Source organism: Anabrus simplex, chromosome 2 (assembly GCF_040414725.1).
Source record: "Anabrus simplex isolate iqAnaSimp1 chromosome 2, ASM4041472v1, whole genome shotgun sequence".
Classification (NCBI taxonomy): domain Eukaryota; kingdom Metazoa; phylum Arthropoda; class Insecta; order Orthoptera; family Tettigoniidae; genus Anabrus; species Anabrus simplex.
In genome coordinates this window covers 345,831,319-345,857,150 of record NC_090266.1, presented here as the reverse complement: position 1 = coordinate 345,857,150, position 25,832 = coordinate 345,831,319, and the positions used below count along the sequence as shown (strand labels likewise).

Genomic DNA, 25,832 nt, shown 5'->3' with positions numbered 1-25,832 from the left:
TGTAGCCATGCAATAAACTGCCAGGTGACCCCTCAAAACAAAGTGAATAGCGGTGCGTCCGTGTGTCGTTGTGAGGTACACAGACTACTGCGTTCATTTGAGCATGTACATCAACCAGCACTTCCCATGAGACATCTTAACAAGGTTCAAGTCGCAAGGGCCGTCACTTTGATCCAGGAAAGATGGACTGTTCGTCGTGTTGCTGTGGATCTCAGTGTCTCTCCGTCAGTTATTCACTGCTTGTGGAATCGCTACAGTGAGACAGGCCAGTTCACAAGGAGGGTCGGACAAGGTCGTAGATGCATGACAACCCCACAGACCTCAGAAGGGTCACTGGAGTCATGGTGTCTGACGAGACAGTAAGGAACAGGTTAAGAGAAGTGTCCTTATGACCCAGACATCCCATTCGAGTGCCCCGTTTAACGCAGCAACATCACACAGCTCGCCTTCTGTTTGCCCGTACCCACGTCAACTGGCAAGTTCGCCAATGGAGACCTGTGTTGTTCACAGACGGGTACGGATTTCCTCTGAACAGCGTGATGGACGTCAACGTGTATGGAGACGCCATGGTGAGCAGTACATACCAAATATTGTCCAGGAAGGTGATCGATTCGGACAAGGTTCTGTGATGGTGTGGGGTGGCATCAGTATTGATGGCCGTATGGATATTGTCGTCGTCCGTGGTAATCTTACTGCTGCGGGGTACATCGAGCAGGTACTGGTACAGCATGTGTTGGTTGCTGCATACGGTGTTGGCCCTGAATTCGTACTCATGCAAGACAATGGTAAGGCTCATGTAGCGCGCATCACCAGAGCTGTCTTGCGAGAACTGGACATTCAATAGATGGAATGGCCAGCAGTGAGTCCCGACCTTAATCCCGTTCAGCATGTGTGGGATAGGCTTTACAGAAGTGTTTGTGGGCGTCCTGTTCCACCACAAACTCCCCAAGTCCTCGAACAGGCTCTCGTTGAAGAATGGGACCTCGTACCACAACTTGACCTCCATCGACTTGTACGGAGCACGCCACATAGGTGCCAAGCTGTGATAAATGCTCATGGAGGACATACACCATACTGAAGCTCTCCAACTGTGATAAAAATCCATCCTGGAGGACTGTTATCACTTTGTTTCTGCCCCTATTTGGACATTTCCGTTTGTGTTCTGAAAATGAACGTGAAGCCATCGATGTTCTTTTGTATAGTACTTCAACGGTAAAGAAAAAAGGTTTAGTTGTTAATATACCTGGGTGTGAGGTATTGTTTTGTGGAGCGTGGCATATGTTCAAAAACATGTTCCCCTATTTTTTTGAACTGTATGTACAGTATATATATCTATCTTTAATTATCAAACACTTTATATATGTATTCGCCGGCCCCGTGGTGTAGGGGTAGCGTGCCTGCCTCTTACCCGGAGGCCCGGGGTTCGATTCCCGGCGAGGCCAGGGATTTTTACCTGGACCTGAGGGCTGGTTCGAGGTCCTTTCAGCCTACGTGATTAGAATTGAGGAGCTATCTGACGGTGAGATAGCGGCCCCGGCCTCGAAAGCCAAGAATAACGGCCGAGAGGATTCGTCGTGCTGACCACACGACACTTCGTAATCTGCAGGCCTTCGGGCTGAGCAGCGGTCGCTTGGTAACCCTTCACGGGCTGTAGTGCCATAGGGTTTGAATGGAGGAATGAAATAACTCTCCTTTTGATCTGATTGATAACAATATCACAGGGCAATCAACAGATATCTGTTTTCTTATCCCCCACTAAATATTTTAATGTTCTCATTTGTTTCAGAGTTTTGGTCTCGACGAAAATGACAGGAGTTACTTGACCGTGTCTTCGACAATACTTGGAAGTTTCTGGGTGCTATATATGTTTGAAGTGTTGTGTAAAATATATTTTTATTCCAAACCGGTAAGTTAGTATATTGTACTTGCCTCTGCCTGTTTATATTAAGGGTTGTAATTGGCATTTTGCTCTTGATTATTAACTGAGGTCAAGCTGTAAATTTGTTCATAGATGCTGTTCCTGCTTTTGTTACTTTGTTAGTTTAGACTCCAGCATGTCATAACTCTTGGATTAGATGAGTGAAATGACAGGTGTTACTTGACTGCCTATATGTACAGTAGTTTGTAATTACAAATTCAGGTACAGCTGGGAACAGAGAATTGACTGATTGGTCAAACGACCATGAAATGGATCTTCATGTAAAATAGGAGTGACAATAGGCTAAGAAATAGCTGTGGTCACTGGAGTAGAAAATAGGAAACCACAAAAACCTTTTTAAAGATGGATGATGGTGGGCTTTCAAATTGAAATGTCTGACAATCCTGGTAAACACTATGGTTAACTGCTCAATCACATAGCAAATATAAGTGCGTCATTTTAAATCTACTTCATGTCACATAATTCATTTTAAATTTGTCCCACAACAAGCTGGCTTGCCTTCTTACATGATTTAATCTCTTCATTAGGCATGAGACCTACAGTTTCTTATTGAATTTGAACCGCAGTCTAACAATTTAAAAAATCTGGTGTGCATTAGCTGGGATTCATTTCACGGTTGCCTTAGCGAGAAAGCAGTAACAATGTCATGCAATTATCACCCCCGAAAATTTGTTGCTGGTGCTTCATGTAAGAGGCCTGAAAACTGGGGTCAAAAGCTCTGTATGATAGATAAGTTATGGAGTTGTGGTGAATGCACTAATATATAGGGTGGTCGGAAACAACGTAAACCAGGTATATGTGTTAGTCGCACTGATTGGTAATTTGAAAAACATCAATATTTTGCCCCATTGTCATTTTATCAGCTGCTGAAGTTAGCCAATCAGACTGCTTCGAGGGAGATTTCAGATGGGCTTTGCGAGGCGGTGTTGCTAAATCTGCCCATGGCTTATGACTTGCTTGAGAACGCCAATAGAAGAAATAAACTTCTCCAGGGGAGGGACTTGAACAAGGACCTCCCTGCTGACAGACTCGGCCCACAGCAAGCACGCTACCGTGGCATTGGCCGAAACCCATGGTGCATTAGTGTTTGATGTTCATTTCTTGGCGTGGCTGTCAAGCCCGACTAAGCCACGTGCAGATTTAGTAACACCGCCTTGTAAAGCACATTTGAATTTGCCTGCGAATTGATACGATTGGTTAACGTCAGCAGCTGATAAAATGACAACGGCGCGAGATATCAACATTATTTTCTGAAATGACTTATCAGTATGACCAACACTCTAACGCTCATATACTCAGTTCACGTTGTTTCCGACTTCCCTTCATGTATTTGTAAGTTATTCCGAGAAAGAAGTGCCTGTGCTGAAGTTGATGGAGGGAAACCATGAAAGACCACTCCTAGTGTGCCAAAAGTAGAATAAATACCTGCTTTAGATCTCACCGATGTTCCTGTTCCAGCCCTCTAACTTTTTTCTCTTTAAATTTGTAGTAGAGGTGTAAATCAAAACCAGTCCCACCTAATAGCAGCTACAGTGTTAAATCTAGACCATGGCAGTGGAAATAAGCATGTGTCCACAATGTTTCCTTGTATTTAAAGTGTGATATTTATGAAAGCTGTATAATTTAATGAACTGCATGTTTCAATTTGGCTGGGATTTTGATAATTGTAAGTATTGCAGATTAAAATATTTTTGGTGGTATCTGAATACTTTTAATGCATCTTATGACCTTGTTTATTCATTGCTTACCATTATTATTTGTATTTTATATTCAGTTTCTAAAATTACTAAACAAACAGTTCTTTAAAGTGAGAGAAATGTACAGTGAATCTCCTGAATGTACTTACAGTAGACAATTTAGAGAAAACAAATGGATCAATAATATCTTAGCTCATTTGGACTGATATTAACCTTGTTGGATTTCATTGCAAGGGGAAATTGCAGCCATCAGCTTCCTACACATTAATGTTTACAAATAATAAAAGTGCATCAGTGTGCAGGAGTATTTGTTTTGCTTTTTCCTGTGATATCCCAAAGCGAATTTCAGGATCACACATTATATTTCTATGCAATGAAATAAGCTGTAAAATAAAATGGAAAAGTGATATTACTCCTCTACTTTATTCACTGTTTATCACAATGGAATTCTCTTATTGCATTATTTATTCTTAGTACTCCAGTGGACGATAATTAGACTAGCCACACAAAATTATTATTACTGTAATACACAAAACAGAGTTTTGAATGAAAATTGTATCTGCTTATATTATGTCCCAAATACTGCAGCTAAAGGTTTCAGCAATGCTTGTTAGTTGCTCAAGTAGGAAATATCTGAGCCTGGCTGGATCAAGCAAGTTATGGATCCTACACACCAAGCAAGTTGGCTGCACGTTTTGGGCTGTAATGCTCTTAGCCTGCACTCAGGATACGATAGATTCGAACTTCACTATCGGCAGCCCTGAAAATGGTTTTCTGTGGTTTCGCATTTTCACAGCAGTCAAATGCTGGGCCTGTACCTCAATTAAGGATAAGGCTGTTTCCTTTCCAGTCTAGCTCCTTCTTAATCTATTGTCGCAAAAACCCTTTCTGCATTGGTACGATGTTAAAACACTAGCAGAAACAAATAATCCTATACCTTATCCTGTAGATAGTACCATATCTGAAATACTTATCCGATTATTGTTTGTTTGAATGAGCTATACCAAATGAATGGAGAGTTGCTATAGTAGCCCCTGTGTATAAAGGAAAGGGTGATAGACATAAAGCTGAAAATTACAGGCCAGTCAGTTTGACATGCATTGCATGTAAACTTTGGGAAAGCATTCTTTCTGATTATATTAGACATGTTTGCAAAATTAATAACTGGTTTGACAGAAGGCAGTTTGGGTTTAGGAAAGGTTATTCCACTGAAGCTCAGCTTGTAGGATTTCAGCAAGATATAGCAGATATCCTGGATTCAGGAGGCCAAATGGACTGTACTGCGATTTACCTATCTAAGGCATTTGACAGGGTAGATCATGGAAGACTACTGGCAAAAATGAGTGTGTTGGACTAGAAAAATGAGTGACTGAATGGGTGGCTATATTTCTAGAAGGTAGAACTCTGAGAATTACAGTAGGCGAAGTTTAATTTGACCCTGTAATAATTAAGAGGGGAATTCCTCAAGGCAGTATTATTGGACCTTTATATGTTCTTATACACATCAATGATATGTGTAAAGAACTGCAATCAGAGATAAGGCTGTTTGCAGATGATGTTATTTTGTACAGAGTAATAAATAAGTTACAAGATTGTGAGCGGCTGCAGGGTGACCTCGATAGTGTTGTGAGGTGGACGGTGGGCAATGGTACGATGATAAACGGAGTTAAAAGTCAGGTTGTGAGTTTCACAAATAGGAAAAGTCCTCTCAGTTTTAATTACTGTGTTGATGGGGTGAAAGTCCCTTTTGGGGATCATTGTAAGTACCTAGGTGTTGATATAAGAAAAGACCTTCATTGGGGTAATCACATAAATATGATTGTTAATAAAGGGTGTGAAGGAGAGGGCATATAAGTCTCTGGTAAGACTAGAGTATGGTTTCAGTGTATGGGACCCTCACCAGGATTACCTGATTAACGAACTGGAAAAAATCCAAAGAAAAGCAGCTCGATTTGTTCTGGGTGATTTCCGACAAAAGAGTAGCGTTATAAAATTTTTGCAATGTTTGGGCCGGGAAGACTTGGGAGAAGGGAGACAAGCCGCTCGATTAAGTGGTATGTTACAAGTCATTAATCTCATTTTTGTCCGTATTGACTACTTGATTACATTCAATTCACAAAGTATACATTTATTAATCACCTATTCAATACATACAGTACCACGTTTTGTGGTTAAATAAGTATAAAAGATTGAAAAGTTGTGGACATGTTTCGCCCTTCTTATTGGGCATCATCAGCACATTAGCTAATCTTAAAACAAACAGTTTTATTAACAATGACTACACTATTGTTTATAAAAATGGAGATGAGATATGTTATGATATTAAAACATTATTTCTTTGAAACAGTAGTTAAGAAATTTGAATGGAAAGTACAAACACATGTTAAAATTATTGTAGTACCGGTATATTATACAATATTGTCTAAAAATTATTTATAATAAGAAGTTTTTAAAAAAACGGCATATAACTGGAAACTGAAATGGATCCTCTTCTTAAAGAAAGTCAGTAATATTCGCCGCGGACGCTGCTAAGTAAATCAGAGGACGAAATTTGTTTTAAATTATGCGTTCCAACTGTTAAAATTAAGTGAAGGAGAAGCAATGGTGTTCCTTCGTTGAGTTGAATTGATAAGTACACTCTGGTGTAATCGTAGAAATGGAGTATAAGTTGGAAATTTATCTATGTCTGAAAGTTATGTTGATTTTTACATATAAGTGTGGTCTTCCAGATGTTGTAGGAATCTCGACGGATAGAGTGTTGTAAACTGCAAAAGAATAAACAGGCGTATTTGATGTGTGTGTTTAAAACGTGTGTGATAGTACAGTGTTGTGATTTGCGTGAAATTGAGTACTTACTCAAATGCCGTGTGGATATCTATCTTGTTTTGTTAGCAGCGTTGGTCTGACTGGAGTTCCTACTTCGCGTGTTGTATGAGTGACGGTGGGAGGGGGACGATTTGAGGGAGGGTAGAAGTGGGCGGAGTATTACGTGTCGGTGTTGGTGTGGGAGGGGGACTATTTGTAGGAGCAATTGTAAGTTTAGCGGTCGGAGGGATAAGTGGGGTTGTTGGATTGACGATTTTAAGTGTTCGTGGGATCTTATTATGCTTTGGAATGACTGTTTCCAATAACTTGGGCGTTAATGTATATGAAGAACTCTTGACCTCCGTGTCATCGTTAAGGTTGCGATCTTTATTAAATGTTTTGTCTAGAGAAGTATAAATATTATCTAATTCATTTAGCAGTTTACCCTTATTAGTAATCCTGATTATTCTAAGATCCTTTTCTATTGAGGTAAAATGATGACCTGTTTCCTTCATGTGCGTACTCATAGCGGAATTTTTGTTGTGTTTATCAGCATTGAAATGTTCCATGTATCTTATAAGGAAACTACGTCCAGTCTGACCAACGTATGAAAATCCACACTGCGAACATGTTAACCTGTACACTCCTGAGCCTGAATATTTACTGTTAGTATTGTTATTTATTTTGTTATAATTGAAAAATATGTTTTGTGTTGTGTTGGTTGTTCTAAAGGCTATGTTTATGTTATATTTGTTGAAGGTATTAGTAATCTGATGGATTGTTGGGTTATTATACGTAAAAATGGCGTATTTATTTCTGTGAGGTTTGTCTGGTATAAGGTTTGTGGACAAGTTGTTTTTAATCTTATGTATTAGGCGGTTTACCATTTCGATCTTGTATCCATTCATTTTGGCAAGATTCCTTATGTAATTTAATTCAGTTTTAAAATTTTTAGGGGATAATGGAATTCTTAAAGGTCGATATATTAGGCTGTAAAAAGATGCCTTTTTCTGTGATCCGGGGTGTAGTGAAGTTTTAATTATGGTTATTGACGAATGTGTAGGTTTTCTGTGAATCTGATACTCAAAGGAGTTATTGGTTCGGGTGACCTTTATATCTAAGTTTAAGGAGCCTTTATGTTCATCTTCTTTTGTAAAATTTACGTTAGGGTTGATATTGTTTAAGTTGTCTAATATTTCGTTGCTGTTGGTGATATTCTTATCAATTATTACAAACGTGTCGTCCACATACCTCAAACATAAACAAATTCCTTTAATGTCGGTTTTGATTTTTGTGTGCTCTATCGTGTCCATTGATAAATTTCCAACTTATACTCCATTTCTACGATTACACCAGAGTGTACTTATCAATTCAACTCAACGAAGGAACACCATTGCTTCTCCTTCACTTAATTTTAACAGCTGGAACGCATAATTTAAAACAAATTTCGTCCTCTGATCTACTTAGCAGCGACCGCGGCGAATATTACTGACTTTCTTTAAGAAGAGGATCCATTTCAGTTTGCAGTTATATGCCGTTTTTTTAAAACTTCTTATTATAAATAATTTTTAGACAATATTGTATAATATACCGGTACTACAATAATTTTAACATGTGTTTGTACTTTCCATTCAAATTTCTTAACTACTGTTTCAAAGAAATAATGTTTTAATATCATAACATATCTCATCTCCATTTTTTATAAACAATAGTGTAGTCATTGTTAATAAAACTGTTTGTTTTAAGATTAGCTAATGTGCTGATGATGCCCAATAAGAAGGGCGAAACATGTCCACAACTTTTCAATCTTTTATGATCATTTAACCACAAAACGTGGTACTGTATGTATTAAATAGGTGATTAATAAATGTATACTTTGTGAATTGAATGTAAGTGGTATGTGCCGAGCTGTCAGTGGAGAGATGGAGTGGGAGGACATCAGTAGACGAATAAGTTTGAGTGGCGTCTTTAAAAGTAGGAAAGATCACAATATGAAGATGAAGTTGGAATTCAAGAGGACAAATTGGGGCAAATATTCGTTTATAGGAAGGGGAGTTAGGGATTGGAATAACTTACCAAGGGAAATGTTCAATAATTTTCCAATTTCTTTGCAACCATTTATGAAACGCCACCTGGGTGACTGCCCTAAATGCAGATCAGTAGTGATTGATTGATTGATTGATTGATTGATTGATTGATTGATTGATTGATTGATTGATTTTAAAACACAGCCCACACATTACTAGGTTGAATTTCCGAGTTGAATCAAAATATCAAGTGTTTGTCAGGGACAATTTATCTGCATTCATCTTTTACTTACAGTGTTATGTGGTCCTTCATGTACACTGACTGACAGAGCAAATGCAACACCAAGAAGGAGTGGTTCGAAAGGGATGCAAGTTGGGGAAAAAACAGAGACGGCACGGACGAATAATTGATGTTTATTTCAAACCGATATGCAGGTTACACAATGCGCACGGCATCGACTCAGTAGGATGTAGGACCACTGCGAGCGGCGATGGTTCTCCATTCTCTGTCAACCATTTGCCACAGTTGGTCGTCCGTACGAGGCTGGGGCAGAGTTTGCAAACGGCGTCCAATGAGATCCCACACGTGTTCGATTGGTGAGAGATCCGGAGAGTACGCTGGCCACGGAAGCATCTGTACACCTCGTAGAGCCTGTTGGGAGATGCGAGCAGTGTGTGGGCGGGCATTATCCTGCTGAAACAGAGCATTGGGCAGCCCCTTAAGGTACGGGAGTGCCACCGGCCGCAGCACATGCTGCACGTAGCGGTGGGCATTTAACGTGCCTTGAATACGCACTAGAGGTGACGTGAAATCATACGCAATAGCGCCCCAAACCATGATGCCGCGTTGTCTAGCGGTAGGGCGCTCCACAGTTACGGCCGGATTTGACCTTTCTCCACGCCGACGCCACACTCGTCTGCGGTGACTATCACTGACAGAACAGAAGCGTGACTCATCGGAGAACACGACGTTCCGCCATTCCCTCATCCAAGTCGCTCTAGCCCGGCACCATGCCAGGCGTGCACGTCTATGCTGTGGAGTCAATGGTAGTCTTCTGAGCGGACGCCGGGAGTGCAGGCCTCCTTCAACCAATCGACGGGAAATTGTTCTGGTCGATATTGGAACAGCCAGGGTGTCTTGCACATGCTGAAGAATGGCGGTTGACGTGGCGTGCGGGGCTGCCACCGCTTGGCGGGGGATGCGCCGATCCTCGCGTGCTGACGTCACTCGGGCTGCGCCTGGACCCCTCGCACGTGCCACATGTCCCTGCGCCAACCATCTTCGCCACAGGCGCTGCACCGTGGACACATCCCTATGGGTATCGGCTGCGATTTGACGAAGCGACCAACCTGCCCTTCTCAGCCCGATCACCATACCCCTCGTAAAGTCGTCTGTCTGGTGGAAATGCCTCCGTTGACGGCGGCCTGGCATTCTTAGCTATACACGTGTCCTGTGGCACACGACAACACGTTCTACAATGACTGTCGGCTGAGAAATCACGGTACGAAGTGGGCCATTCGCCAACGCCGTGTCCCATTTATCGTTCGCTACGTGCGCAGCACAGCGGCGCATTTCACATCAAGAGCATACCTCAGTGACGTCAGTCTACCCTGCAATTGGCATAAAGTTCTGACCACTCCTTCTTGGTGTTGCATTTGCTCTGTCAGCCAGTGTATATCACTGATTGTCTTAACCCTTCATCAGGCGCACCAGGTTTTGTTATACGGAAAGGCGCGTGGGCTACCCTTGTCGGCCCCAGTCTATTTCAATGGTATTTATTGTAATTAACCTTTGAGCTTAAAATTTAGAAACACATTTTTATATCAATCTTAGGACTGTTCTGAGCATTACTATGATTAAATTTAAAAATTTCCAGCTATTGAAAATTCTTAAAAGTAAATAAACCAATTTTCAATTTTGGTGTGATTCAAATTTAATCCAATGAAAATGTATGATTTTACAAACTACACAGACAACAATTATACAGGAAACAGCCTTCCATGATCAAATGTTCGCATGACAGAAGTAGTCCACTCAACATTCTAAACAATAAAATAATATGCATTGTTGTAATAAAGACAATAGTTAACAGTTTCATATTTTTTGAGAATTTAGTTGATTTTCTAACACCAAATGAAATTTTACAATAGAATTGAAACTAAAAATTAGTGCAGGTTCCTCATGCCTAATGAATATTTTTACATGTCTCTTGTACACCACAAAATTAAGTAAAATTCACTGGCATCAACTCTGCACAGTAGCTGTTCATTTTCAGATTCTGAACAGTCACTCATCGAAGCACTCCCAACAAATCAGAGCTGGATGTTGAGGTCGCATGCTGCAGCCCACACAACTCTGTCTTTCCCATATCCACAGAGAAAGCACCAGCGAACTTTGTTGTCTTGGATCTGAACTGCAGGTGGTTCATCTGTAATTCCTGAAAAAGATCCTTTGCTCATCATCTCAGGGGAGTCGGAATCATTGTCAGTACAGCACATCTGGCAATCTGAGGCTTCACGAATTCCCCTGCACCAGTCTCTAGAAACTTTCGTCTTGGTGTAGGCTGATAATTATGATTCGCAGTGTGCACCTGTGAACTGATGATGCCACTAATGTTCACAAGATCAAAAAACACCACCACTGGCCACCATTTGGTGCAGCAGGCAACATCATACTTCGCACTCGTCTGGTCCAAAACGTCCACTCCAACTTTAGCATGATTATAGCATGTATCCATGACAGATTTTTCTAGATCACCTGTTTCAGTGTCAATCTCTTTGTCATGGTGCATTGATAACAACACCTACCCTGCCGTCTTCTTTTTGGGAGAGTAAGACACAAGAGTCATGTCTTCATAAAATCCAAACAGGGATGAATTTTCTTTATGATAAGTATTTGGCTGAAACTCTTTTGTAATCTGTCATTTGTTCTTGCAAATGTTCCCAAGGTACATCAGTTTCTTCTCAGTGACCAAGTTTTCCATCAGAGGAATGGAAGTGAACCAGTTGTCCCGTGTCACATTTCGATTTGTCTATTGAATGGCTGGCCTATCCTCAGAATGACATCAGCAGCAGTGTTTGACATTTGGAAGGGACTTCCATCTGACTGTTTTCCAATGTACACCTCTAAATTCACAAAGTAAATCCTCTTTGCACAAACCAAAGCATAACCTTTTACTCCATATTTAACTGGTTTGCTTGGCATATATTCTTTGAACAGTCGCTTTCCCCTGAATGCAACCAGCTGTTCATCGATGGTACATTACTCACTGGGTGGAAATGAACGTTGAAATTTTCAATGAACATCTAAGATATTTCCGAGATTACTTTAAATTGGTCCAATTCTCAGGACAGTACACGATCGCATATATTGTCGAACCTAAGGCAATGCAAAACAAAATGGAATCTTTTCTCGCTCATAGCAAGATAACATGATTCCACTCCAGATCTACAGAAATTGTCCCATACTTGATAGCTATTTCTTCAGTTTACTCTCAAATAACCAGTGAGCAATAAAATTCCAATGAACGCACAGATTCCAGTCTTATCGCAAAGTCCTGTGTCTCTCTCATACCCACATTTCCTTTTACCTCCTCAGTATAAATATTTGTATAGATAGTAATAGTTTTCACAATACTGGCATTTAAAAGACTGCAATACATTCAAGCTCTGACTGGGCACTCCCCTTTGACCCTGGAAAGTGCATAACAATATTGTGTGCTCGAGTACAAACATTGGAGGCTGCAATATCCTTTCTCCATCGAAAAATATCTTTTCCACAGCAAAACATGTTCGCATTTGCTTTTCCATCCAACGTTTCCTCCGTGTCAGAGTAATGGATCTCCTCTCTGTCACTTGATCCTCCTCCCTCTCATCACTATCACCATCCACCTCTGATTCTAGTTCACAGTCCTCATCCAACCATCTCACAATACAATATTCATCACTAAAACCAGTAGATGTCACTCAGATGCGACCACTGCTGGCCATAACACGGATAAGCGCACGGCCTACGGTTGTAGCCCAGCCAACTTCCAAGTAAAATAGTGGAAGGACTCCTTCAGTAAGCAGTGTCAGCACATACTAAATTCCAAGAACAGCGTGACGAAGAAAGGTACTGATAGTCTCCCCCTCTACCGCCAGCGAGTCTAGGAGTGGGGACAAAAACAAAATGGCTGGTCTACACCTGAAGCTCATGCATTTAATGGAGGGTTAAACATCTTGTAGACAGTAAAATACACAAAAATGAATGATGAAAATAACCAGGGAAGGCTCAAAGAATATTCTGGTGTTTATAAGTAGACACCAGAAAAGATACTAATGAAACACTTCAATATGTGAGAGTAATGTTGAAGAATGAGGGAAGTAGAAGCCCTGTATAAGTTTACAGAAGTCAATTGTTCAACTGTTACAAGTGAGAAATTCCATAATCAGTTCCATATTGACTTAATCATTTTTTAACATAAAATCTTTCTTTAAAGGAAATTATTTTAATTGGTCCACCTTTTCAGTACAACAGTCCTATCCATTGCAAGTTATAAACTTCATACTGGGGTCCGTATTGAACTACGTTTAAGCTCATGAAAGAATTGTCTCGTAGAAGTTCACCTTTTCAATATATTTTGTGATTTATTAAAAATCAAAATCAAAGTTGCATGCTAAAATATTGGGACATGTTTCACCTATGATGTAGGCATATTCAGCCATGCTATCCTTAACATTAAAGTTAAAATTAAAGAGGTAGACATGACTTAAGGCTAAACTTAAAATACTACATAAAATGGCTTATAACATTTAAAAAAATATTACAAAATCACACTTGTTGAGATAAAATAAGCACTTGAGGTGAGATTAACGTGTGTTGAGTCATTAAAACATCGTAGTGGGTAAAATAACATTGATCGTGTATGGCAGTTAATATTTGTGAACACTCAGATACACTTGTATTTATATTCTTAAAACTTGTTTCTTCCTGGGATAAAAGTGCTACTGTTGATTAAGGCTGTAATTGTGACTATTTAAAACCATGATAGCTGGGCTTTATGTCCCACTAACTACTTTTACAGTTTTCAGCGTCTAGGATGTGAAAAAAGATGTTCCACCTTAGGCCTTGTCAAATGGACTCTGTCAAGTGACTGCATTGACATTCATTTTTCTACTGCCAGATACAAGTTTCACCATTCCCCTTTGACATAGGATACCTTTACAACAAAGAAGTACTCGTAAGGTCCTATTACAACAATGTTTAAGAGATATTCCCCCAGTTCATTTGTACTCAATTAAAAGCATCTTTTTTGTTTATTAACAACATTTAACAAACATTTAACACTACTTGCACATCTACACTGTTTGCTACTGGTTTTCACAACTAAGAAGAAATATTTTAGACAAAAGAAAGTCGTCGTATGTTGTTTTAAAATTTTTAAGTATATTTATTATTTTTCTCATCACATTCTATTATGTCTTACATGAACATCTATTCTGAAGATTTATTTTTTAAGATGTCTACCACAATATTCAACTGATGATGACCCAATGAGCATCAAAACATGTACTACTTATAAAATATGACTATAATTTCCATTGATAATTAAATGGACAAACTAGATGTATTGAAAAGATGGATTTTAAGGATTTTAATGTTTAAAAAGGGAATTTGATTGGTTTCAACTGATAAAATATAAAGAAGTGCTAGACAATTTAGTTAACATTCTTGGAAAAAAGAAAATGAATTAGGTTACAAGGGGGAGGTCAAAGCATGACCCTTCTATTATGCCTCCCCAATAGAAAGATGGTGAAGCCCGCTGTCAGTGCACAGCATACTCCTGTCAAAATAACACCAAGTGGACTGCTCAAGGCTTAACATTCTCATCTGACGGACGAATCATCATCAACAACATCATATGCCCTCACTCCATGTGAGTGCTGAGGAGAAGTTTGGAACTGAAACCAGGCTTCAACATGCAGTCTAGTGATTAGGAATTTTATACCACCACCTCTCCTACCCTGCCGGCCAACATTCTGATGACATTTTTCTCCATGAATGGAACTCGAACCAGCTAACCATGGTGTCAGACTATAGAAAGAAAGTGAATTACTCTTTTAAGTTCAGCTGACTCAGTGGCAGAGTCCATTAATCATTCTCCTTCTGATGTTAAATAATGGGTTAGATTCCAGCTGTTGTTTGAGAGTGTTTAAATGTGAGAACTCCATGTTGTTGACATCTGGCAATTCAAGTAAAATCACTATCATTCTCTGTTAAGTTTTACCAATATAATTGGAAGATAGCTTTCTATTTCAAAGCCTATGGTTCAGTGGCGTATGCTGGGATTAAGACATGGGCTACCACTAGAATTAGGTTACCTGTTTTTGATGGGTGGTTTAGTGAACGTCAAACCTTCAGCATTTTGAGCTGCAGCCAGTAGCCAACGGAGAAGCCTGCTGTGTTGTGAAGGCTGCTTTACAGGCTACTGCCCCGGCCTCTGCTACTGCCAATGCTCAACCCCTGATCAGTGGAGATGGTAGCCAAAGGTTTAGCAAATGAAAGTCCGGCTTTGTGGCTAAATGGATAGAACATTTGCCTTTGGTCCGATGGCCCCAGTTCAGTTTCCAGAATCAACCCCCTTATACTGTTAATTCCCCTGGCTTGGGGACTGGGTGTTTATGACGTCTTCGCCATTCATTTTATCCCCATTAGGTCAACACCAAGCCTGTATAAATGTCATGCCCCATGATGATGATGATGATGATGATGATTATTATTATTATTATTATATTATTATTATTATTATTATTATTATTATTATTATTATTATTATTATTATTATTATTATTATTATTATTATTATTATTATTATTATTTTACAGCGGTTGTATCCATCATTCACTGGTTAATTAGCTTCCTCGGGAGATCAGTGGTGGTTTCCGACCCATGAACATGGGTCCAATTCCAACCAACAAAAGAAAACACTAAACCTGAAAGATGGCATTTCATTTTAACAGATCTACCAATGAAAATAAAATGATATTGCTCATCTAACAGCAGCCCTGCAGTCTCTTCCTACTGGATGTAGAAGTAAACAGGAGTGAGGAATTCCCACACTCTCTTATCTTTATCATTCAAAAGTATGAGGTCAGGAAGTATGTATGATGAGTAACGCATGGTTGATAGTTAGCAATGGCTAGCACACCTATCCTCCGCCAGTCCTCGCTCCTATCCGATATCCAGCAGCAAACCGCATGTGGCTAGTCGAGGGGAAAGGCGCGAGAGTCTGGACTGCAATATCAGTCTCCGATGCCTTGCTCTCAGAAATATGTGCAAAGTTTTTTCTCACTGCTTTCAAGTTTTGTAAATGGAACAATGTTTCAGATGCTTACATTACAATGTGCTTTAGACTTCCATCATTCTCAACTGAGATTTGGGCTTCACTGATAGTCTTGGTAGCCCTCAACATACGCCACTGCTATGGTTGGTTTCTAAATATGAACAGCCATCTTAAAAGGAAGGGATTACTTTCTGCTTTGTTTGAAGAACATAACTATGTACTTTTGTGATTTTCATGATTCCACATTATCAGGAGGCATCCATCAAGTTGAACTTATTTTTCTTATCATAAAAAATATTACATGAAAACCTACCAATAAATTAATTTTCTTCTATAAACATGTTTTAGTTTACTGTAAAAGAATTCCACACTGAATTAACAATCATTACCTATGGCACTGTCACTTCTTTCCAACAGTGTTCTAATTCTAGTCTCAACAATGCCTTGTTTTCATTATTTTAGGATGATAAAACCACCGTGGATGGGAGCAAGAAAGAATATTTAACAAATGGACTTAAAATAAATAACGAAGTTATTCCGGAAGAGGATGGTCTTATCCCTAAAACTGGAAAACTTGATGCGAGTATCAGCACATCCCATACGTCACTGCACCAAATTGCAGTTCAGGCAAGTAACTGATCTGTTCCTAGAGATGACGTCCTCACTAAATTGAAGGGAGTAAGTGACCCACTTACTTTGAAATACACATCATACTTCTCAATATTTGGCCGTGACCTGGCGCCATATATATTTTATTCCTTTTTACTTTTTGGATATATCATAGCAAAATGTAACTTCCTGTGATACCTCAATCTCATTTAAGTTTGTTAAAGTTTGAAAGCTGCTGAGGCATGAATGGAAACAGTCAGTACCTTTAAAAGGTACTAAAGGTATTGCTCATACATTACATGGTAATAAATGACATTTTCTGGTTAATCTGTGATATTTGAAGCCATTTCTTTTCAGTTTCAAGTCAGTTAATTTATAATTGTTAGGTTCTTCAGTCTGTTGAAACTAAAGCTAAAACATTAAAAGTGTATTCTTTTTCAGGTATTATATGTTTTCTTTTTCAGGTAGTTTCTAAATGTATTTATTCATAAATTGGTTTCAACAGATTGAAGAACATAACAATTATAAAATGTTTCTGGTTAAGTGAAGAAAGCAATGGCAAACTACCTCACTTCTCATCTTGCTAATACTCAGTCAGCAAGATATGCCAGCATTTCTACAAATGTTTTATCTTTTATGTTTGAGTACAACTGTTTCTTTTTGTGTTGTCTGGTTTTCGAGAAACAATTCTATTTCTTTACGGAGCACATAAACCCTGTTTAAAACTTTCCCTCTCGACAACCAACATACCTCTGTGTGGTAGAAAAGACCATTAAATTTGGCACCAACTTCATTGCACAAAATTTTGAATAATCTGGAACTCGTAGCGCTGCCACGAATATGATTCACAATTTTTACTACGTCACTCAACGTGCTTAGTGAATCTGAATGAAGCATCTTAACAGCCAAGAATAAGGGCCAAGAGGATCCGTCGTGCTGACCACACAACACCTTGTAATCTGCAGGCCATCGAGCTGAGCAGTGATCGCTTGGTAGGCCACGGCCCTTTGGGACTGTTGCGCCATGGGATTTGGTTTGGTTTGGTATGAAGAAACTGTTATCCTGCACAGGTATGTCCAGAGCGTTCCACTGCCATTTTGTACCATTCCAGCTGAATAACACTTGTAACAAGAATTTAGAGACTATTTGAGTTGTGTTTCTAGAGCCTAAAGAAAATTGTTATTTGTGATCAGGACTGCAAATTTCAATATTTTTCTGGAATCAGAGATAAATTTGACTCTTGGCATACTTTAACAAGTGGCTTTGGGGCATTACCTAGACCTTTCCGGAATTGACAAATGTGTGTTAGGTGAGTTCAATAAAAACATTTTATGTTCACATTCCTTGAAAATATCTTCTTCCTTAAGGATATGGATTGTCACTTAACACGATTTAAGGCATCAACTGGACATAAATGTCCGGCTCCATGGCTAAATGGTTAGCGTGCTGGCCTTTGGTCACAGGGGTCCCAGGTTTGATTCCCAGCAGGGTCGGGAATTTTAACTATCATTGGTTAATTTCCCTGACATGGGGGCTGGGTGTATGTGTTGTCTTCACCATCATTTCATCCTCATCATGACGTGCAGGTTGCCTACGGCGTCAAATCAAAAGACCTGCAACTGGCGAGCCGAACCCGTCCTGGGATCTCCCAGCACTAAAACCCATACGCCATTTCATTTATTACTGGACATAAATTATTTTCCCTAGGTCTTTGTTTATGGTGACTTGCCAGTGCTGTTTTACAACTAATGAACTTTCTAATGGTTCTGTATTGACTTTGGCAATGTAGTTTAGTAAGCAATAATGCTGTTTCAGTCAGCCCCTTGGTCGATGCTCATCAACTTTCAAGTTGTGCGAGATATTGGCTATGATAGAAGTGCTACTGTACCACCAAAGGCGACTTTCTTGAAGTCTTTCTTGGATGGGTACAACAGCATTCTTCTGTTTTATGTCATCACTGGTGATAAGGTCAAGGCAAGTAAAGTCCAATGTCCAGGGCAACATTCACAAATCCATTAACATGGAACTGGTTCTCAGCACTCTTAGTGCTGGTCAATCCAGCGCAACTGGGTGAATTACTGTACAACATATTTTGGACTTCAGGTGGACTGGGATTTTCCTGTGACAGAACAACACAGACAGACCCGCACAGACAGCCCACATTTACCCTTGATCGCACCTCACCACAGATATCTCCATCAACATGTAAGCTCGACCCTAAATATCTAAATGTAGTAGCCATTGTCAAACTGTCCCCGTTCACTTGAATGTTGCTGGTATCTGCTGATATTAAGGTGAAGACCAAATCAGCCAAGGAGGTCATGCCAAGCTTGAACCTCACACTGAATATTTTTCTTGGTGGTGCTTGAGAACTTGACATATTCATCATAGAGAAAGAAAGATCCATGGAACTTCACATTGCAGAACTTGAGAGATTGTGTCCATAACAAGGTTGAAGAGGAGGAGTGACACTGCTGATCCTTGATGTAGACCAACTTTTACGAGGAAGCTGTTTGAAATACCTGCAGCACATCTCACTTGACTGCAAGTGCTATGTAAAGCATTCAGACATAGTTTACAAGTAGCTCTGGTACACTATGATCAGTTGGTGTGGAAAACGATCAAAGGCTTTCTCAAAGTTGAGGAATGCCATATGCTATGTCTTCCTCTTTTCCCAGCACCTTTCAACAAGCAAACATTGCATTCAGGAGATGGTGGGTTCGAATCCAACAGTCGACTGCCTTAAATATGATTTTTCATGGTTTCCTATTTTCACACCAGGCAAATGTTGGGCTGCACCTTAATGAAGGCCAAGGCTGCACTGCCTTCCCAATCCCATCCTTCCATCACCAAAAATCTTTGATGTGTTAGTGCAATGTTAAACTGCTAGCAAAAAGAATATATCTATACGAGTGACAAAATTTGCATCAATTGCTCCAGTTCCTCTGACAAAGCCACTTTGCTTGAATGTGGTTTGGAAAATATCACACAGCTGCCCATCGAGGATCCTTTCAAAGATTTTAATTATGTGTGACAGAAGATGGACAGGGCAGTAGTTGGAGCATGTTGCTGACTCCTTTATTTTCTGGAAATGGGGATTATGATACACGTAGCCCAGTCACCAGGTTTTTCAAAAATAAACTGGTTTTTATTATTAATAATAAATAATGTTATTTGCTTTACGTCCCACTAACTACTTTTACGGTTTTCGGAGATGCCGAGGTGTCGGAATTTAGTCTCGCAGGAGTTCTTTTACGTTCCAGTCAATCTACAGACACGAGGGCTGATGTATTTGAGCACTTTCAAATATCACACGACTGAGCCAGGATCGAACCTGCCAGGTTGGGGCCAGAAGGCCAGCGCCTCAACCGTCTAAGCCACTCAGCCCAGCGGTTTTTATTATCAAACAAGTATGATAACAACTTTACTACCTGCTGGATTTATCATTATTTATTAATCTAGCATTATCATATTGCAATTCATTATTTATATCAATGAGCTCATCAGAGAGTTTTCAACTGTTTTTGAATGCCTACCCCCAGTAACCGTCTTGTGGAGAGGAAAACATGATGTCTTCTCTTCGTTACCAACTTTGCGGTTAAAAAAGACTTTTCTATTACTCTACTTATTCCTCCTGGCCTTTTCCCAATTTTTTGAGATCAGCACTGTATGAAGATTACCTAAGCTCAGTTTTACGTCCAGATGCCTTTCATGACACCAATATTATGTGGAGGGATGTATTCATTATTGAGTGTTCCTGTGGTGGTTGGTCGTGTGGTGTGTGACGTGTAGATGAAGGAGTGTGAATTAAGATGAAGCAAACCTCAGTCCCCGAGCCAGAGAATTTAATCAGACATGATAAAAATTTTCAGCCTGACCGTGAATCAAACCTGGGGTCTGAACATTCCTATTGCTCTACTACTCAAAAGAGGAATTAATTATGTAATAATGGCATCTGAAATACATGTTAAAAATTACATTTATATTTTTCTACAATAATTAGTTAATATAATAATTAACAGCAATTTCAGTTTTTCTGCCTTTCTGCATTTTAACCTGTCGCTGTCCTCCCCTGCGAATCATATGACCTTGCTGCGGTGGGAAGGCTTGCGCATCCCAGTGAAGCAGATAGCTGAGCCACAACCATATCGGATGAGTATCTGTCGAGAGACCAGACTAAGGAATGGTTCATCGAAAGAGGGTTAGCAGCCTTTCGGAACTTGCAAGCGTAACAGTCTAGATGATTGCCTGATATGGCCTTGTAATAATACTTAACATGGCTTAGCTGTGTTGATACTGCTGCACGGATGAAAACAATGGGAAACTACAGGTCTAACTAACTCCCGAGGATAAGCAGCTCTCTCTGCATGAATGATGTACTGATGATGGTTTCCACGTGGGTAAAATATTCCAGAGGTAAAATAGTTCCTCATTCGGATCTCCGAGTAGGGACTACATGAGAGGGGGTAATCAACTGGAAGATGGATACTGAAATTCTGTGGGTTGGGGCGTGGAATGTTAGAAGTTTGAATCGTTGTGGTAGGTGAGAGAATCTGAACAGGGAAATGGACAGACTAAAGTTAGATGTAGTTGGTATAAGTGAAGTACATTGGCAGGAAGAACAGGATTTTTAGTCAAGCAACTATAGAATAATAAACACAAAATCAGACAGGGGAAATGCAGGAGTTGGTTTAATAATGAATAAGAAATTAGAGCAGCAGGTAAGCTACTACGACCAGCATAGTGAAAGTATTACTGTTGTCAATACAGACACCAAGCCAGTGCCCAGCGCAACAGTGCAGGTCTATATACCTAGTAGTTCAGCAGATGATGAAGAAATCAAAATAATATATGAAGATATAGATGATTCAATACAATATGTAAAAGGTGATGGGTATTTGTGATGGGAGACTGAATGCAGTGGTAGGCCAAGGAAGAGAAGGTAATGCAGTAGAAGAATTCGGATTGGGACAAAGGAATGAAAGAGGAAAATGGCTGGTTGAATTCTGCAATGATCATAATTTAGTCCTTGCTAATACTAGGTTAAAACACCACAAACGACAGTTGTATATGTTGACGAGACCTGGAGACACTTGAAGTTATCAAATAGACTTCATTATGATTAGGCAGAGATTCAGAAACCAGGTGCTGGATTGCAAGACTTTCCCAGGAGCAGACATGAACTCTGACCACAACTTCTTTGTCATGAAAATGATGCCATCTGAAGTTGAAGAAACTGAAAAAGGAAGGAATGCAATGAGATGGTATCTAGACAAGTTGAATGAAATGAGTGTGGGAGTTTGAAGGAAAATTTTGAAAAACGACTAAATGAAAAGGCCAAATAAAACACAACAGAGGAAGAATGGACATTAGTGAAGATTGAGGCTAGAAAGAAAGGAAAGATCAACTAAGAATCAATGAATATCTCAAGAGATACTAGACTTGACTGATGAACGATGGAACTACCGGTATAAGAATGCAAAAAATTAGGAGGGCAGAAAAGAACACAGGTGATTAAGGAATGAAGTAGATCGATCAATCAATGAATCAATCAATCAATCAATCAATCAATCAATCAATCAATCAGTGATCTGCATTTAGGGCTGCAGCCCAGGTGGCAGATTTCCTATCAATTGTTTACCTAGAGTTTCTTAAGCATTTTCAAAGAACATAGAAATTTGTTGAACATTTCCCTTGGTAACTTATTCCAATCCATTAATCCTCATCCTAGAAATGAATATTTGCCCCAATTTGTACTTATGAATTCCAACTTTATCTTCATATTATGATCTTTCCTACTTTTAAAAGTTCCGCTCAAGCTTATTTGTCTACTTATGCCATTCCAGGCCAACTCTCCACTAACAGTTCAAAATATACCACATTGTCGAGCATTTCGTCTCCTTACTCCCAAGTCTTCCCAGTCCAAACTTTGCACCATTTTTGTAACACTATTCCTTTGTCAGAAATCACACAGAACAAATGGTGCTGCACTCCTCTGAATTTTTTCCAGTCTTCGTATCACGTAGTCCTTGTGAGTGTTCCACACACTGTGGTCCTACCAGAGTCTTAACCCTAGAACGCTTACCGGGGTGACGCGCCACCCCACCGTGTTCTTTTATTGTGTTTTGTGTGGCTGCGCTTGTGCATTGGTCTCTTCCTTTCTCAGTAGTCTCTAATAAAGGCAAGCTGAGTGACACCATAAATGTTGCGTAGGCATACGCTGAGTGTAACTGAATCGAGACGTGTGGTGGGGTTACAAGCCACTCCGGTAAGCATTTACGTATGCGATATATTGTTCACCGCATTAGAAGTAATAGCCGTTTTTATAATGGAAATTAGTGTGACGGACACTAACTTTACTGATAAGGTTCTCGCCATAGTTGATGAAGAAAGTGAAGGTGAAAATGACGGTGAATTTCAGGAAAGTGAGTCAGAAGATTATGTTGAGGTGGATTCCGATAATCCTACTGAAATTAGCGCGTCAGAGGATTCTGACGGTGAAACTGACATTCCTGGGACAGTTCTGAAGGGGAGGAATGGTCATGTGTGGTAACAAATAATTCGTTTACTGATGAAAATGTGACTTTTGTTCAGTTTACCAGAGGTACATTTAGAATGCAGGACTTGCGTGCAAGGAAACTGTGAAAGGAGTAGAGCCATTTGTGTCTTTTGTCCCTTGAATTTCAGATTGCTATTTCCCAATATTGTGTTTCAGTATGCTTTGGTATATAGTATTATAGTTACCATAATTAGAGTTTATGGGCATGGTACCTTTTTTAGGGTGCCTAATACTAGTTGAAGTATTAAGAATTTTGCAGGTGTGGATTTTAGTAGATTAAAACGAAGTACACTTTCTAGTGTATTGATTGTATTCGTGATTTCTATTTAACTTCACGCATCATATCCTACTGCTCTATAGGTTCTGTGTAAATTATATGCAAGTGCATAGAACAAAATATGTCCATATACCTGAGAAACAGGGAAGAAACTAATGTGGTGACGCATCACCCCAAGTAAGCGTTCGTGAGTAGCAGAAACAGGTAAGCATTCCAGGGTTAAGTTATACACCCTCTCCTTTACATCCTTATTACAACCCCTAAATAATCTTGTAATCTTGTGCAGAGATCTGTAACCTTTCTTAACAACTTCGTTAATATGATTACCCCAATGAAAATCATTCCTTTATAATTTACACCTTGGTACTTACAGTGTTCTCCCATGAGGTACTATCACCCCATTAACACAATAATTAAAACTGAGAGAACTTTTACTCTTGATGAAATTTATTACACCTTGTCTCTTCATCCCATTTACATTCATACCGTTGTCTGCTGTCCATTTCACAACATTGTTTAAGTCCCCGTGCAGTTGCTCACAACCCTGCAACTTATTTACTGCTCTATACAGTATAATATATTCTGCAAATAGCCTTACCTGTGATTCCAGTTCTTTACTCATATAATTTATATATATATATATATATATATATTGAGGAAAGCAACGGGAAACTACCTCACTCCTCATTTCCCTAGTATGCCTCTTCAGTGACACCTAGGCCATCCATGACAGCTAATGGTGAACCTGTTGAGGATCCAACCAACCTTCAGGCTGAATACCCAACAAACATACGTACATATATATATAAGAAAACATAAAGGTCCAATTATACTGCCCTGCGGGACCCCACTCCCTGTTAATTATTACAAAAAAAAAAACCAAACCAAACCCCATGGCACTACAGCCCTTGAAGGGCCTTGGCCTACCAAGCGACCGCTGCTCAGCACGAAGGCCTGAAGATCACGAGGTGTCGTGTGGTCAGCACGACGAATCCTCTCGGCCATTATTCTTGGCTTCCTAGACCGGGTTAATTATTACAGGATCGGATAATGCTTCACCTACTCTAATTCTCTAAATTCTATTTTCTAGAAATGTAGCCACGCATTTAACCACTATTTTGACTAGTCCGATAACCCTGATTTTTGTCAGTAATCTCCCATGCTCTACTCTATCAAAAGTCTTGGTTAGATCAATAGCGATACATTCCATTTGACCTCATGAATCTAAAATATCTGCTATATCTGTTGGAAACCTACAAGTTGAGCTTCACTGGAATAGCCTTTCCTAAATTTGAAGTGCCTTCTATCAAACCACTCAGTAATTTTGCAAATGTGTCTGATATAATCAGAAAGAATGCTTTCCCAGCTCTTACAAACAACATGTGTCAAGCTGACTGGCATGTAATTATCTGCTTTATGTTTGTCACCCTTTCCCTTGTATACTGGGGCTACCATTGCAACTCTCTATTCATTTGTTATAACTTCTTCATGCAAACAGTCATTAAATAAGTATTTCAGAAATGGCACTATATCCCAACTCATAGCCTTTAATATAACCCTAGAAATCTAATCAATCCCAGCTGCCTTTGTAGCTTTCAACTTTTGTTTCTTTTTATAAATGTCTTTATTATCATAGATAAATTAAAGTATTTTGCTAGTAATACTCGCCTCCTCTATCTGGACATTATCTTTATATCCAGCTATCTTTACGTACTGCTGACTGAATACTTCTGCCTTCTCTAAGTCCTTGCATATACACTCCCCTTGTTCATAGACAGAAAGTGCAAGATGGCTAAGGAAGAAATGGTTGAAAGAGAAGTGCAAGGATGTCGAAGGTTGTATGGCCTTAGGAAATGTAGATGCTGCATACGGGAAAAATCAAGGAAGCCTTTGGAGAAAGGAAAACTAGGTATATGAATATTAAGAGCTCAGATGGAAAACTATATCTAGGGAAAGAAGGCAAGGCAGAAAGATGGCAGGAACATATGCAACAGTTGTATCAAAGTAAAGTAGATGACATGGTTCTGGAACAAGAAGAGGCTGTTGATGCTGATAAAATGGGAGATCCAATTTTGAGGTCAGAATTTGACAGAGCTTTGAGAGACCTAAATAGGAACAAGGCACCTGGAATTGATGACATACCCTCATAATTACTGATTCCCTTAGAAGAAACCTGCCTGGGGAGGTTATTCCATTTATTGTGGAAGATGGGAGAAGTGCCATCCAATTTTAGGCAGAATGTTGTTATACCTATTCCCAAAAAATCAGGTGCTGAAAAGTGTGAAAACTACTGCACCATTAGTTTAGTACCATATTTATACTTATCTAATGAGCCATCAAATGTAACGCACACCAAAATTTTAAAAAAATCACAAAAAAAAGGAGTTTTTTGGCGCATTGCTGGTGTGGTAAATTTATTTTACACAACAATGGATGTATACATGAACTATCAAACCAACAAAAAACTTTAATTGGCCCATTGTTAAGTGACACAGTCATTGTTAAAAAAGAACACCTAACTTGTTTACCTACATGACATGCAAACAAACATACCGTAAATTACAGACATTACTCATCATTATTCACTAATGTCA

At 39.4% G+C, this 25,832-nt stretch overlaps 1 protein-coding gene across 6 annotated transcripts in view; it reads left to right on the top strand.

Annotated features, from left to right (window-relative positions):
• Window positions 1–25,832, top strand: part of LOC136862823 (metal cation symporter ZIP8) — a 920,308-nt gene that overhangs the window by 862,160 nt on the left and 32,316 nt on the right. For all 6 annotated transcript variants that reach the window (XM_067139088.2, XM_067139087.2, XM_068225787.1 and 3 more), the window contains 2 exons: window positions 1,787–1,906; window positions 16,256–16,420. In XM_067139088.2, the coding sequence (XP_066995189.2) occupies window positions 1,787–1,906; window positions 16,256–16,420 (285 nt within the window). The remainder of the gene's footprint in view (window positions 1–1,786; window positions 1,907–16,255; window positions 16,421–25,832) is intronic.